This window comes from Mandrillus leucophaeus, unplaced genomic scaffold (genome assembly GCF_000951045.1).
Source record: "Mandrillus leucophaeus isolate KB7577 unplaced genomic scaffold, Mleu.le_1.0 Scaffold218, whole genome shotgun sequence".
NCBI classification, from domain to species: domain Eukaryota; kingdom Metazoa; phylum Chordata; class Mammalia; order Primates; family Cercopithecidae; genus Mandrillus; species Mandrillus leucophaeus.
In genome coordinates, this window is record NW_012102232.1 from 835255 (window position 1) to 852657 (window position 17403).

Sequence of the window (17403 nt, forward strand, 5' to 3'; positions counted from 1 at the left end):
TATACCTAATGTAAATGACGAGTTAATGGGTGCAGCACACCAACATGGCACATGTATACATATGTAACAAACCTGCACATGTATACGTATGTAACAAACATGTACCCTAGAACTTAAAGTATAATAAAAAAGAAAAAAAAATTCCTGAAATTTAAAAAAAAAAAAAAACAATGGGAAAAAGGCTGATATTGCCCAATAGAAAAACGGGCAAAAGACTTGAATGGACACTTTAAAAAAAAACACTCTCTAGGTACCCAATAAGTATATGAAATGGTACTTACTCCATTGTATTAGTCATTAGGAGAATGCAAATTAAAATCATAATGTGATATTTCTGAACACACATCAGAATGGCTAAATTGACAAAGAAAAAAATAAATGCCAAGTGGTGAGAATGTGAAATAACTTGAATTTTCATACACTGTGAATAAGAAGGTAAAACAGCCCAGTCACTTTGGAGAACTGAAAGTGTCTACAAAGCTTAATATACACACACCCAGAATTCCACTTGGTATGGTATATATGTAACAGAAAAATACATATATGTGCTCACTAAATGATATGTACAGGTCTTTGATGAACGTACATATGCTATTCAAATATACAGATTCAGATATATAGTGAATATATGTACATATATAGGAATATATAACATGAATATAAATGTCATGAATATATACATACACACACACATATATATATACTGAAAATACCCAAATGTCCATTAATCATAGATAGGTTTATTTTAATTTAGTCATCCCATGTAATACTACATAGTAGTGAGAATGAGCCAACTACAGTTAAGTGCAACAGGATATGATTCTGAAAAACATTAAACAAAAGATGGAAGCAAAAGAGAATATAAAATTCTAGTTTTCATAGTTCGAAAACAGGTAAAACTAATACATGGTGTTTCAAGTCAGAATAGCGGTTACCCTTGAGGGTCTCGGCAGCGACTGGAAAGGGGTCCTAAGGGGGTTCTCGGAAGCTACTAATCTTGATCTGGGTGCTGGGTGGATGGTCATATTCACTTCGTAAAAACTCATTAAGGTCCTATATTCATGATACATGCACTTTTCAGGATTTATGTTACAGTTAAATCAAAAGTTTACTTTATAAAAATGAGAGATAATACCAAAGACTATTTGAAAAGCACACTCACTAGTAACCAAAAACGTGAATATTTAGATAAGGCATTATTATGACCAATTAAATAAAATCAGTAAGCAAGTATTTACTGAGTCCCTGCTACGTGCCATAAAGTATGTTAGGACTAGGGATACAACAAGACAGACAAATGTTTACTCTTCAGCCTCATGTAACTCACCACTGAAATTTTTTAAAAGAAAGAAAGAAGAGAAGAAAGATGAGCAAGCCTAAAATGCTAAAAATGAATAATAATGCATTTTTCATGGCAGCACAAACTGATGTTATTCTTTTGACAAGAAATTTGGCACTATATATCACGATATTTAAAAATATCCATCTGCTCAATGAATTATTAAAAAATAGATGCAAATCGTATCTAGTAGATGACAACTACGTAAAAAATACCCTTATGCACAGAAAAAAATGAAAAAATATATATCAAAATGTCTTTTTTTTTTAATTCACCATTTTCTAAAAGATCTTTAACAAGGTCACATTATGAAAAACAAATCAACCATAATTTCCTATCTAATACCAAAATGCATTTTATATATTAGATATTTTTCAGTATCCTTCAGGGTCTTCCTAATATGCATATTTTCAAAGGGGAGTCTAATGAAAAGGTAAACCCTGTTTAAAAACAAATCAATAGACCTTTTTCTTTATGACAACCTAAATGTTATCCCTACATAGTTATGTGAGAGTTGAAATCCCACAAAGTAAATATCCAACATCAGATTTTTCTTTAAGGAGATTTTAAAACTGCCCACTTTCTCTCAGACATCTGTTTGGTCATAAAATGCCTAGAGGAAAGTAGATATAGAAAGGAAAAGGCTTTTCAGCAAATTCACTCTAACACCATTTTCTAATAAGTTTACTGCTGAAGCTCCAGTCTAAAATCAAAAGATTCATTCACCAGAAGAGAAGAAAGGGCATCTCAATAAAACAAAACCAGATATAAAGAGGAGAAAAGCATTTGAATGCATTTCTAAACAAAATAAACATGAAGAGTAATACTAAAAATCTGAGTAATGCTAACCTAAAATAAACTAAGCCATTTTGACTGTCTGGACTGAGGAAACAGTATCAGGAAAAAATCTTGACAAAAATCTAAACCAGACAGAGTAGACAAGAAACTAAAGCCACACAAGAGGAGTCAAAGAGACAGGAGGAAAGTAAGGAGCACCCAGGCACCAGAGCAAGGAAGAGACTAACACTGAGGCACGTCCTCTGTACTTGGTCTGCAGGAGGCTGCCTTTGGCATCGGCAGCTGCAGTGGGCTAGGGACAGTTAGAGGGGGTCTGGCACTGAAGCAAAACTTGGTTGTGAATGGACAAGGGCACTGGAGAAAGCCAGACTCCGACAGGCTCACTGCAGGGCTCTCAGGCATGAGGGAGACAAGGGCTCCTGACCAAGGGAGACAAGGGTTCCTGACCGAGGGAGACAGGGGCTCCTGCCCATGGGAGGACAAGAGGCATAAGGAGGACAGCATGAACACAGGATTGAAATTCTTTAACTGCTGATACTGGGTGGAAAGGTTACACAAAGAAAAGCTCCCCAACCAAGATTATAGACCGCAGATTTATAGCAGCAGCTATGTTTTATTCTCCAGTATTACTGAGCGGCCCACACACAGAAGAAAAGGCAAGCAGTTGGATTGATGACATTAACTTGGAGATGGTGGCCATATAAGCAGCTGAGACAGCTAGGACTGACAGGATAAATGTCAGAGCACAGGACCTGGTGGGGAAGGCAAAGGAAAGTAGCCGTACATAAGGAGAAGATGGAAGATCCAAGTAGAAGCAAAAGGCAATAGGGACACGAGAGGCTAGACTGAAGGATATCACCAGAAAGTGAGACACTGGAGTCAAATTCTAGGGAGAAATTAACGTAGGGTGGTGGCGTGGTCCAAGGTTTTTATCTTAAGATTAAGCGATTGAGTGGTGACAATCATTACAGTAGAAAAAGTCAAATAATTATATAGTTCAGGGTAGAATCGTAAGTGAAGTTAACCAGGCTGGTAACAGAACCTTGTAGAGAGAGGAAACCGTAAGCCAGGTTTCACAGCACTTGATAAAGCAGGTAATTGACTAGGAAATAAATAAAGAAGGAGTGGGAATAGGGTGGCAGAAGCCTCAAGGAGAAAGATTTTGCAATCAAAAAGGCAACCAAAAGATTTCATTAAATATATATATATATATATATACACACACATATATATATATATATATATTTTTTTTTTTTTTTTTAATTTTAGAGACAAGGCCTTGCCATGTTGCTCATGCTGGTCTCAAACCCCCACTGGGCTAAAGTGATCCTTCCTTCTCAGCCTCCCAAATAGCTGAGACTATAGGTACATGTCACTAAACTGACTCTAAGCATTTTTAAAAATACCAAATATAATGCCAAATATTACAGTTGGATTCTTTTTAAAAAATTAGAAAAGTTAAAATATTGCTTTTAAAAACTGTCATATATTTCCTTATATATTTTATTGGGAGAAAAAATTATTTTATATCTTTTTTTCACTGCAAAATGAATTCAAACACATGTCAAAAGACAGGAAAAAAATCACTATAATCCTACTACCTTAATGCAACTATTATTACAGTATTTTTTGCGGCACAGTTATAATCATATTACATTTAAAATGTTATTGTTTTCCAATTAGCCATATACATTTTTTAAGCCACAATCATTTTTCCACATTAACACATCTGCATGATGTTTTGTCAAGTAGATTTCTAAAATTTATAAATCCGTTCTTCCATTGTTCATCTAATTTGGGCTACCATAATTTATGCAGGGACATAAATCCACATGTATATTTTACATTTCCATGCCTAACCTGAGAAGTAGATAATTAACAGTACCTAAGGTGGAAAAGTTGTCCCTGAAGATTGAAAGGAAAACGGCAAGCTTATTTTCAGATGCACTATCTCACCAGGTCACTGACAAGCCAGAAGATTTACCTGGAAGAAATCTTACAAAACGTGGCATGAAATGAAATCTTGGGCAGCAGGGAGGACTGTCTTCAAACAAAGGACCTGAAGCAAACAAATGAGAGAAAAAAAAAAAGAAAAGAAAACTCAAACAGTCTTAAAAAACAAGCACTGCAACTTAATTTCTAAGATTTATGATAACCACAAAAACTACCACCAGAAATAAAGGCATAAAAAATACCACTACCTCCTGCCACTCTTCCTCAGTGGCTAAATCAATCATTGGTAACTGCCACAAGTACCCAAGGACGACTGCAATGAGGAGACTAAGCGAAGGCAAGAAGAGGATGAAAGCCCCAAGCGCAAATATATATAGTAAAATTATTTTTAAAATTCAAAGTTATCAAGACTAATTATAATTGAATTATTACATGATATAATGTGACTAAGTGTTCATTCTTTCCCATTTTAATCACTACACTAAAAAATGTTGAGAAATGCTATCAGTTTGAAAAGCCATTCATCAATAAATAAGTAACTGTTTGTTAGAATACAGATACTTCCAAAAGAGTAAGCTACTATCCAAGAACCAAGCATCAAGTCTTTGAATTAATCTAGTTCACTCTAAGTATCTGCATGTGTGCATCTGTGTGTGTGTGTGTGTTTTTGTTTTTTTTTTTTTTTTTGAGACGGAGTCTCGCTCTGTCGCCCAGGCTGGAGTGCAGTGGCCGGATCTCAGCTCACTGCAAGCTCCGCCTCCCGGGTTTACGCCATTCTCCTGCCTCAGCCTCCCAAGTAACTGGGACTACAGGCGCCCGCCACCTCGCCCAGCTAGTTTTTTGTATTTTTTAGTAGAGACGGGGTTTCACCGGGTTAGCCAGGATGGTCTCGATCTCCTGACCTCGTGATCCGCCCATCTCGGCCTCCCAAAGTGCTGGGATTACAGGCTTGAGCCACCGCGCCCGGCCTGTGTGTGTGTGTTTTAATGACTAACCAAAGTTTTGCATTTAAATAAACTTCCATCTTAGAAGATTTATTGCAGCAAAGTTTACTAGATTTAAAATATTAACTAATGGTAATTTCCCAGGTACACATATATCGAGGTAGTTACACATAATAACTGGTATCATCTTTAAGCTGCTACCAGCTAATAATAAGCACTGTCAAACTGTATAAAGTAAAATCCATAGAAACTTATTCATGTCAAATGATAACAAGCATTCCTGTGAATAACACTTTTCTCTGGGTATTTAAAAAGTAAAAGAAATTTCAACTATCTCCCTACAATTTTTATAAGAGTTTTCACATATACCATAGCATTCTTCTATAAGCATTACTCTCTTCTTTAAATCCTATTACTCACCTTTAAGATTCCAGTCATACAATTCCAAAATATCTCTGAATAGGAACAGTGAAAAGAGTTCAAGCCCTTTCACACAAAAATTCTGAAAAATAAACCAAAATTAAATTACTGTAAATTGGCAAAATATATATTAACTGAAGGTTCAACTTGTTCTTGTCAAGTGTCTTTAAAAATGTCTGTTAAAACTATACTAAGACCATATAGTTTTCTGAAAAGTTTAGCCACTGATCACTAGTTTCAGACGGAAATGAAATAGACAATAATGCCATTAGGATTCCTTAATGTCAACTTAGCCCTTCTCAGTATACAAATAAAATGAGAAATTTTTTAAAAAGTAAAGTCTCACTTATATTAATATATTTTTCTAATTCAATTATAAACTGTGTGAGAATCTTCTGAGGATGTTTTGTTAATTCAGATTACACATATGCACCTGATAGGCTTGTCCCCGACCCCCGCCTCACACATCCAGAATAACGGTCATGGAGTTACAAAAAAAAAGAGGTCATGTGTACCCAAAAAGTTCAAATTCATAATGAATGCAAATAAAGGGCTAAGAAAAACTATACAACTCTGCACCAAAATTTCTCCTGTAAACAAGCTAAACAGATGATATATTTGCAAGTGAGACTTATCTCATAATTCTTCCTCCTCCTAGTTTTGCTCGGGGTTCATAAATTACCCTGCGTGAGATCACGCCAAAAGTCATAAACTTTTACAATAGCAAATGAAGGTATATGACCTTAAAAACCAAAAGGAAGTTAAAAAAAAAAACAAATCCCTTCTAGAGCAGAAGAATGAAGGGGTGGTTCTTTTTATTTAATTCTTTTTGAAAGGAAGGTACAATGAACAAGACTTGCTCAGAATGAAACAGGTGCCAACTAGGCACACATGTCATGCCCATCAATTTCCCCCTCCATGCTCCCTGCCCATGACAGAGCTGTCCCATTAAACAAGGTTTGTAAGCAGAGCCAGGGGCTCCGGAAATTGACCCTGACTCCAACACAATGGTAAGTGCACAAGCTTGTTTGCTGTCTAGTTGTTATTTCTTAGTATGATTTGTCGGCACCACTAAATTCAAGATCAGACTATGAATCATTCTGAGATTCACATTAATCTTCCTTTGGAATTTTAAATCTCTTGCATATATTTAGATAAATCTGCTGCTGAGCACCCGCAATGAAAAACAATTAGGAAAAATATGTAAATATATGGGAAGAAAAATGAACCAAGCATTGATCTTGTCATTGGAGATAATGAGTGAGATGATTACAACAGCTATCAGATTGTTTCACTATTCCAATCTCCCCTCTGATAACGACCAGTAACCAAAATCTGTCCCCTACGTAAAAGAAACTAGAAACAGATGTAAAGTTAATATCAGCAGATGTAACACAAGGAGAAATGGGTTCAAAAACAGGTCAACAAGTTGGAAATTGGCCTGAATTTTAACCTTGATATTAGAACTACATTTAACTGACTCTTTCAACAGTGAATATGATACTTTAGAGATATTCCTGGCAAAAGCCAGATCTGGCCAAGTTCAATGTTTTAAAATAGTAGTGTGGAATAAGCAAAAGAGCAAACGACATCAAACCATTACACAATCTTTTCCCTTACCTCTGGCATCATCTCTTCAATGAAATGAATCGTGTAGTCTATGTTGAATCTAATTACTTTACACAGTGGAATCTGCAATAAAAAGAAGTGAGGTTCAGTTCCCCAACATCTCCCTGCAGGCTCATATTACACACGTTTGTTACCTGACCCAAAAGGCCACGAACCAAATGAGAAGGCTTCACCTTCATCTCAGTGGCTAACAACACTGCACATGAAGCCTGACCACAACTGCTGGATTTTAATGACAAGAACCTAGCTGTCCTGGCCTCTCCAAGAAACCTGCATAATGTAGTGCTTAATTAACAGGATTAGCAGCAGCAACACAAACATAACAAGAGCCCATTAAAACCACACATATCACATCTAAAGAATTAATAAAACCATAACCATAAACATTTCTGTTTCTCAAGTTTTTAAAATATTTTAGAATCTCTGGCTCCTTAGGCAGATCAGGGATAGTAGGGTGATAACTCATCAATTATGGATTCATAGGTCACTGAAAACACCCAATTCATGCTGCCCAGCTGGTTCGTGAGCAAAGGCAATTGTGGTAATAAATATAATAATAACAAGTGATAATAAAAATAATAATAGCTAACATTTTTTGAGCCAGGCACTGTCCCAAATGCTTCACAATATTCATTCATGTAACCATCACAACATCCCTATGACATAGGTTTGGCTACCATGTCCACTGAACAGTGCAGGAAGCTAAGGCAGAAGTACCATCCCTAAGGTAACAGCTAGCTCAGTGACTGGAAAGTCTTCCTCTAGACCCCAGCTCTTGGCCACTAGAGTATACCCTTCTCATTACCTGTTCTAACACTCAGGATACATGTGAAAACGAAGGAAGGCTAAGCATAAAATAAATCCACACCTATCTTACTTTACCAATGTATCATCAGACAATTGCCTACTGCCTACAAATAATAGGTTTTCCGTAAATATATTTTTGAATGAATTAAAGAATAAGAAAGGGAGGGAGAAAGATTACTGCAGAGAATTGGCTGGCTAGCTGGGGAAAATAACAGACTCAGAAGTCCCAAAGATGCGTTAACTGAGTTTTTCTGGCTGCTTAATCTGTCCATAAGATGATTTTATATAGATGTAATCATTTTCATAAACCATAGCAATCAGAAAGAAACAAACTTTAATTCTATCAGTGAAAGGGATGGTAAGAAAAACAGAAAAATAGTCTTATAATGCCATCTACTGGAAATCTTTTTCTGAGATACAAAGTTTAGTTATTGGGAGCTTTTCCTTTTTATTCTAAAGAACAGTGGTTAATTTGAGGGAAACTCATAATAGCCATTATCATTTTTAAGTTCTACTTTGTTCTTATAATCATTTAAAAATATTTAAGAGTTACAAAATTTTGCATGATTCAACATATTTTTAAAATACCTACTCTTTGCTAACAACTACATTAGATTCACAGGTACTCTAAAATAAGCTACGGGTCCTATCTTAAGAGGTAAAGATGTATAAGAAGAAAGGCATGTAAGTAAATACAAACAGAATACAACGCAATGTAACTTCTAAGTTCAATTAAAAAACAAACAAGCAACCAAAAAAAGTATAAAGTGCAAAAGAACCAAAGAGGAGGTAACATATGAGTTGTCTTCAAAGATGGAGAGGGGCTGGGCATGGTGGCTTATGCCTATAATCCTAGCACTTTGGGAGGCTGAGCAGGGTGGATCAACTGAGTTCAGGAGTTCAAGAACAGCCTGGCCAACATGGCAAAACCCCGTCTCTACTAAAAATACAAAAATTAACTGGGCATCGTGGCGGGCATCTATAATCCCAGCTACTCGGGAGGCTGAGGCAGAAGAATCGCTTGAACCCAGGACGTGGAGGTTGCAGTGAACCAAGATCGTGCCACTTCACTCCAGACTGGGCAAAAGAGCGAAACTCCATCACAAAAAAAAAAAAAGATGGGGAGGGGAGGAATTTTCCAGGCCATCCAGAAAAAGTTGAGGCAGAGCAGCTGTTTAGCTTCTAGCAAAATGGAGGAAAGGGAGCTGAGGAAGGAAGTAGTAATTTCACGGTTCAGACAGAAGTACGTGGAGAGAGAGATGCCAGGTGATCTAGAGAGGAAAATATGAACTCTATTATGCAGCCTTTACAAACCATGTTAAGGTCAGGGCTTATGGATATATGGCAAGAAGAAATCATTCAAGTACTTTAAGTTAGAGATTATCATCATCTACATTTCAGAAGAGACACTGTGGAAACAGTGTTGGAATGGCTTGTAAGGGAACAAAGAAGACCAGACTGAAGTCTAATGCAATAGTCCAGGAGCCAAATGAAGGGAAGACTGGAAAGGAAGAAAAAAATTTTAAACACAGGAGATATTACTGAAATATACAGTGACCATTCTGATGTGGAAGGAAGAGTGAAGAAAGAATTGAGGATCATTTCTGGGTTTCTGGCTTAAGTGACCAACTAGGTCACTTAATTTAGGAGGGTGTCCCCTGAGTACCTCAAATTCAATATGTAGGAAAGATGACGCACAGGTTGAGGGTAAAGTATCTGAGGAAACATCAAGGAGGTTCATTTCAAAAGGCAATCTAAAATGTGAGAGTGGAGTATTAATACAGAGGTACATGTCACAGCTATAAATATTAATCTGGTGGGGATCAGAATATGCATGGGTGGAACTGAATTACTCAGACAGTACATAGGAGAGAAAACAACGGGAGCTCTTGGGAATTCTCAAGAGGTAGGCAGAAGCAAATGTGCAAACTTTCCTCCTTGCTATCATAGGAAAAAGCACCCTGCTTGATGACTTATGCATGTACAGTCCTTTTCCTATTTCATTTTAAGTAAAATCACTTCTTGGAATTCCTTCTCTGACCTCTTCTCTTTGTATATACTTTATTTTCTTTTGGGCTTCCATCCATACCACCAGAGCCATTCTCAGACACACAAATTTGGAAAGGCAGGATCTCCTCATCTATTCAAACTGTGATCTCTCTAAGTGTCAAAGAGAGCTTGTTATTTTGCTACACAATGGTCAACCAAAAAACTGTAATTTCAAAGATCACCAAAATACCTCCCAACAAATGCCATCAAATAATATAAATGACTACTATCATGTTTGAATACTTAAAAGTAAAGACTATCCTATACTGACTTATACTCCTATCTCACCCTAGCAAAAAACCCAAAAAACTAAAAAACTCTCCAAACCTCCATCTTCTAACTCTACTATTTCCACATACTGATTGACCAAATCCAGGCGTCAGCAAGTCCACTCCAAATGGGAAGCCAACTAAAGTGGGAGGGAAATGATCCAGGGGTTTTCCTGTGCTTTTGGGAATATGACAAAATACTATGTAACTCATACATATATCTTACATTTTTTTTCTTTTTTTGAGACGGAGTTTCGTTCTTGTCGCCTAGGCTGGAGTGCAGTGGCGGGATCTCAGCTCACTGCAAATTCCGCCTCCTGGGTTCAAGCGATTCTCCTGCCTCAGCCTCCCAAGTAGCTGGGATTACAGATGCCTGCGACAATGCCCAGCTAATTTGTGTATTTTTGGTAGAGACGGGGTTTCACCATGTTGGCCAGGTTGGTCTCAAACTCCTGACTTCAGGTGATCTGCCTGCCTCAGCCTCCCAATGTGCTGGGATTACAGGCATGAGCCACTGCACCTGGCCCTTTTTCTTTTTTTTTTTTTAAGAGATGGGGTCTAGCTCTGTCACCCAAGCTAGAGTTCAGTGAGGCAATCAGCTCACTGCAGCTTCAAACTCCTGGGCTCAAGTGATCCTCCCACATCAGCTTCCACAGTAGCTGGGACTCAGGCCATTTTGAACTCCTGGCCTCAAGCAATTTGCTTGCCTTAGCCTCCCAAAGTGCCAGGATTACAGGTGTGAGCCACCACACCTGGCAAATACACATCTTTAAAACTTCAGATAAGTTGTCAAAGCTCTTAACATCAGGTATTATAACAAATGTGCTACATAAAAAGGTAAAATTCTCCCAGAATGCTCTATACTCAGCCAACAAGGCTTTCAATCCACTTCAAGACCTTAAGAGAACTTGTAGAACTAGATTTGGTGGAGATTCTATCATTACCATCATTTGCATGACATTCTTTCTGACATTCTCTCTCTAGCAAGAAAAGGAATCAGACTGGTAAAGCAGTTTAACAATTTTTTTCCTTAGGAGGCTATTTCAAATTCAAGAGGCCTTTGATGGATCTAATTCCTATGAACTGTACAACACTCAGCTTAAAACTCAATTTATTTTTATCAACATCTCTAATATAAATGATGGGGTTTGTCATAGAATAAAGTTCTCATCGAGAACTTGAACATTTACATAAAACATATGCTGAACGGCCAGGCGCGGTGGCTCAAGCCTGTAATCTTAGCACTTTGGGAGGCCGAGACGGGCGGATCATGAGGTCAGGAGATCGAGACCATCCTGGCTAACATGGTGAAACCCCATCTCTACTAAAAAAAATACAAAAAATTAGCCAGGCATGGTGGCGGGTGCCTGTAGTCCCAGCTACTTGGGAGGCTGAGGCAGGAGAATGGCGTGAACCTCAGAGGCGGAGCTTGCAGTGAGCTGAGATCCGGCCACTGCACTCCAGCCTGGGCGACAGAGTGAGACTCTAGGGAAACCAAAAAAAAAAAAAAAAAGAAATATATATATATATGCTGGAGCCAGAAATTTTTTCTGTCCTTTTGTTTTATAATGACAGTAATGACTGTGACTAATTTAGCATCAGTGGCCTCTCAAGTCAAACCTTGTGCTGGGGAACGTTTTTAAAAATGATGTTTTCTATTCACTTTTGCTATAAACCTAAAACTACTGTTTGTTTTTTATTAAAGTCCGTATTTTTTAAAAATTATGTCTGATTCTCACTAAAACCCCAAGCATTGCTATCATTAATGAAGTTCAAAGAATTCACTTGTCCAAGGTAAAAAAAAAAAAAAAAAAAAAAAAAAGGATTAGAAGATTCAAACCCAACTCTGTCTGAAATCCTTTCCAAAGAGAGAAGTGCCAATACTTATTATGTGCCAAACACCATGATAAACACTTTTCATGTGCCATCTTATTTATTTTTCACAAAAGCCAATGAGATTGCTCCAACTAATACCCTCATCTTACAGATGACAAAGCCAAAGCTTACACAGATTGAAATGTCAAATCACAGAGCTATCACTAATTTTAAACCCTGGTCTCTCTAAAGCCACACTGCTATCCTTCTTTGTTTAAGGTGATCCTAAAAGTCAAAATAAGATCTCTATTAATTCTAGGGAATCAAGAAATAAGATGAAGAATAGTTTTAAGTATTTTCATGCTAACTAAATTCTGTGTATTTATAAGTCCTTTGTGGGGAAAAAGAGACAGGCAGTAGATGGTTGGGGGTGGAGGGTAATCAACTCTAAGGCTACGAGATTTGGTGAAACAAAGAGTTTGAAAGTTTGTGACACTTAAAAAAAGAAAAAAAAGCAAAGAAATCATGAAAATTCAGAAACCTCTTAGTACCTTTCCATAAAGATTATTTAACAATGGCCTAATATTATTGCTTTTCTACATTTCTTTATTTATTTGAGACAGTTTCACTCTTCTGCGCAGGCTGGAGTGCGGCAGCACGATCTTGGCTGACTGAAACTTTTGCCTCCCAGGTTCAAGTGATTCTCATGCCTCAACCTCTCAAGTAGCTGGGTTTACAGACGCACACCACCACCCATAGCTAATTTTGGATTTTTAGTAGAGACATGGGGTTTCACCATGTTGGCCAACCTGGTCTCGAACTCCCGACCTCAAGTGATCCACCTACCTCGACCTCCCACAGTGCTGGGACTACAGGCGTGAGCCACCGTGCCCGGCCCATATTATTGCTTTTCTACATTAGTGAACAACAGATGGTCCCCTCTGAAGAAAAACGTAATATATATTATCAAATGATTTTATTTTTACATTTACAATGTAATCATCTTCTCAAAGAAAATTCTCTAGAATAAAAAATACTGTGAAATAAAGAAAATCTCATTAGGAAAACAATTTGTCTTAAATTAGCATCACTGCTATGGAATCATATCTACTTATACGAAAAAAAATGACAAAAAAGGCTAAGGTAGGGCAAAGATCTGAGTCTTAACTGTACTCTCCAATGGAACTGAATTTCATCTGTGAAGTAAACAGTACTAAAATAATTTTTCAAATTGCAGATGTAATTTCATGTAACCAAACCAGAAAAGGCTAAACAACATTCCATTTGATGTGGATATATAATAGCTACAATTCAATAAGTTCTACAACAGCATCTGTACTGGGTCAAGTACACTGCCACACATCTCTTCCTGTGCCACTGCCAGCCAATTCACTCTACATCCAACTGGAGTAAGAAAGACAATTCCTGGGACTGCCAGCATGGCGATGGAAAGATTCTGACTCATGGATCAGGAACTTCCATTTGAACCAATTACCAACAAAGCAGACTTAATACCTGTATAAAAATATCATGAATCCATATGTCAAAGTCTCTTGAAGACACACTCCTGGGATTCAAAAGCAGAAAATGTACTTCATGAATTCAGGCTCCGAATGTCCTGAATAAGCTCTGTTTCTTTTGCTCAGAGACTAAACAATGGCTTCTCCTTAAAACTTTCCAACTTTCTTTTGAAGGACAACCAACCCAAAATAGCTTTAACACATTACTCCACAGTTTATCCTCCTTTTCCAAGCTTTCACACTCTCAAAATGTTACTCTGACACATGTTTACTTACAGCATTTAATGCAGACCGAACCTGTGACTCATTAGCACAGACGTCACACTGCCACCTGACGCACTGCTGCAGACTTCCTGCAGCTCATTCACGTTACAGAGGGACGCAGAGGAAACGTTTCTTAGGAGGCAGATGACAGGAAATGTTTTGACTTTTGGAAAGAAGGGATAAAGGAGGTAGAAGGAAAGAGAAAAGCAGCCAACTAGCACATACTTACATTGGTCAGGGGGGCATGTGCAAACATAGAAAATCCTTCAAAGATATACTCGTGATCATCGTATTCTATGACAGTTGGCCTGTCAGTCTAAAAGCAAACAGAAACATGAACCCCAAATTAAATAAATGACACGGTTTGCATGTGCAGAAATCCATCAGGACTCAAAGTAACCAACAGAACATAAGGACTTCCTTTCAGACACCAGAGAGAACTTTATACAAAGTTTAATTTTACATGAAATTCTCTGGCTTCAGATAGTAAGTATAATATTTACGTACTTAGACAATTAATGATGTAATATTATAGGTGCCATAAATAAATAAAAGGCTATATTAAGCTTCATTTTCTAAGAACTTGTTTTATTTACTCTCACAATACTACCAGTTCTGTTCTTAATGAACTATGTTTCTGAACTAACAGAAGTCCTAACAGGAGCAAGGTAAATAATACAGCTGACTCAAATGCGAAGTGGAAAAAGACTCAGCATCATAGAGTGGAGACTAGCAACAGCCTAGAAGTCTCTGAAAGGCCTCTGGGTGCCAGAAGGTCAACCCCTCATAGCTCTACTCCCAGCCTCTCCAAGAACTCAACCAACCAAACACTGCAAAAAATCAATTCCCATACAAGTTCAAAGGCCTTAATTCCCAGAAAATTGGATTTGTAACTAAATAATACATATATCAATCTAAGCACAAGGGACTCTATTCCTTATGCCATTCTTATAACCCAACATTGTGTGTGTGTGTGTGTGTGTGTGTGTGTGTTTGAGATGAAGTCTCACTCTGTTGCCTAGGCTGGAGTGCAGGGGCATGATCTTGGCTCACTAGAAACTCCGCCTCCCAGGTTCCAGCAATTATCATGCCTCAGCCTCCTGAGCAGCTGGGATTACAGCCATGTGCCACTATGCCAGGCAAGTTTTTGTATTTAGTAATGGGGTTTCACCATCTCTACTAGGCTGGTCTCGAACTCCTGACTTCAAGTGATCTGCCTGCCTCGGCCTCCCAAAATGCTGGGATTACAAGCATGAGCCATGAGGCCCAGCCATTTTTAACCTTAAATGCTAAATATGGCAATAATTATTAAGACTGATGGCCTATAAGACAAATTTCTAACACAGATACTAGATTTCATTCTTTTAAACATTATCTCTTAAGAACAACTTGGAATAAGGGGGAACAAAAGAATATCGAAATATATATTATTTGTTTTGCCAATATTATTGTTAATTTATATTTGAAAAACTTAACAAAGACGGTCTAAATTAAATAAAAGAGAGCCAGGCACAGTGGCACATGCCTGTAATCCCAGCTACTTGGGAGGCTGAGGCAAGAGGATCACATGAGGCTGGAGTCCAAATTCAGCCTGGGCAACAAAGTGAGATCTCACCTCTGAAAAAAGAAAAAAATAATGAGCAAAAATGGTATAGCCACTTTGGAAACAGTTTGGCATTTCTTCAAAACATTTTTTGTTGTTGTTGTTGTGCAGGCTGGAGTGCAGTGGCGCGATCTTGGCTCACTGCAAGCTCTGCTTCCTGGGTTCAGACCATTCTCCTGCCTCAGCCTCCCGAGTAACTGGGACTACAGGTGCCCGCCACCATGCCCGGCTAATTTTTTGTATTTTTAGTAGAGACGGGGTTTCACCATGGCGCCCGCCAGCACGCCTGGCTAATTTTTTATATTTTTAGTAGAGACGGGATTTCACCGTGTTAGCCAGGATGGTCTCGATCTCCTGACCTTGTGATCCGCCCACCTCAGCCTCCCAAAGTGCTGGGATTACAGGCGTGAGCCGCTAGGCCTGGCCGTTGTTCACTAATTTTTAAGAGATGTGGAAGTGTTCTATATTTTCTTCCCACTCCATAGCTCCAACATTGTTGGCTACTATGAATTTGGCTATTAAGTGATGCCAACAATATTTAATGAAAAAAAGATATAGTAGTATAGTGAAGAGGAAGCTGAAAGAAACATCATCGTGATAAAGATCAATTTCTGAACATAAAAATATTTTTCAAAGTAAGAACATTTAAGAACGGAATCAACAACTTTAGCCTATTCACATTTTACTCTATTTACATTTTAAATGATATGCATGTGATTCTTCAGAAACTTACTAAGAAGTTCGTAGGCGGGGAGACTGTGATCCGGTAGTGGAAAAGTCTGCCAGCATTGTTGGTCATAGGACGACAGGGCTTGATAGCCTGAGGGGAAAAAAACGAAAATCAGTTTACAAGTAAAACAACAGAATATTTTTACTTAAAAATATATTGTATTTCCTAGATTCACATCTAACAAAAGAGATTTTATGTCTGTTCCTTCACAGACTGGTAGGAAAGAACAGTACTGACTTTGCCATACCTAGACCAGTAAAAAAGGGCTGGCCAGTCTCCAGCTCTCAGCGACTTCCTCAGGTGCTGATGAAGCAGGGATGTCCAATAAGGCCATAAACGTCTGAGGGTTTGGGGGCCTCCAAAATACCGTGAACTTAGCAAATGAGCAGTTATCATCCATGAGGGTGCCGGGGGACACCCGCTGGACCACGAGTACACATAGGGGGCCTGTCCTTGATGAAGACCTGGTGTTCTTCCATCTGACGTGGCAAGTAGGCCACATCAGTTGTAAGGAGGGTCTGAAGGAACTCATGAGGCTTGCCTGAGATGGGCCCATTTGGGAGTCCCCTTTATTGCAGCTGCCAGTAGAAGTAGCTCTGACCTTGCTGCAGACCGCTGGACTGCGTCTCGTCCTGTGGGTGATGGGCCTGGGAAGCCCAAGGAGAGTGATGCCAGCTGTCAGACCTCTGGCTAGAGGGTGCCAAGTTGGGGCTGGGAGAGGTGTGAGCTGCAGCTGGGAACACTTGGCTGGGTGGTTGTGTCTTGGCATTTTCCAGCATGGCAAGGGCCCATAGAGCTTGATTAACTTCGGAGGCCAAGAGAGCTCGTTTGGCCTGTGATGGGGCTCCCCTTAAAAACAACTGTAAAGTAGGGCCAGGCACAGTGGTTCACGCCTGTAATCATAGCACTTTGGGAGGCCAAGATGGGAGGTCTGCTTAAGCCCAGGAGTTCAAGACCAGCCTGGGCAACATGGCAAAACCCTGTCTTCACAAAAATTAGCCTGGTGTGGTGGTGCATGCCTATGGTCCCAGCTACTCAGGAAGTTGAGGCAGGAGATCACTTGAGCCCAGGAGGCGGAAGTTGCAGTGAGCCAAGATTGCACAACTGCACTCCAGCCTGGGTGACAGAGGAAGACCTTGTCTCAAAACAAAAACAAAAAGAAAATCATAAACATTTGGCTGCAAGGTGGCCTATACAGGGCTCTCCCAGCGGTGCCCCAGTCCCATGGAGGTGGCAGCTGCATAAACCCACTGAAGCATGCTT

General features: G+C 38.7%; 1 protein-coding gene across 1 annotated transcript in view; it reads right to left on the reverse strand.

Annotated features, from left to right (window-relative positions):
- Positions 1-17403, reverse strand: part of DROSHA (drosha, ribonuclease type III) — a 154771-nt gene that overhangs the window by 101954 nt on the left and 35414 nt on the right. The window contains exons 11-15 of the mRNA XM_011980812.1: positions 16144-16230; positions 14037-14123; positions 7075-7146; positions 5455-5536; positions 4122-4196 (exon numbers count right to left, since the gene is read on the reverse strand). Of these exons, the coding sequence (XP_011836202.1) occupies positions 4122-4196; positions 5455-5536; positions 7075-7146; positions 14037-14123; positions 16144-16230 (403 nt within the window). The remainder of the gene's footprint in view (positions 1-4121; positions 4197-5454; positions 5537-7074; positions 7147-14036; positions 14124-16143; positions 16231-17403) is intronic.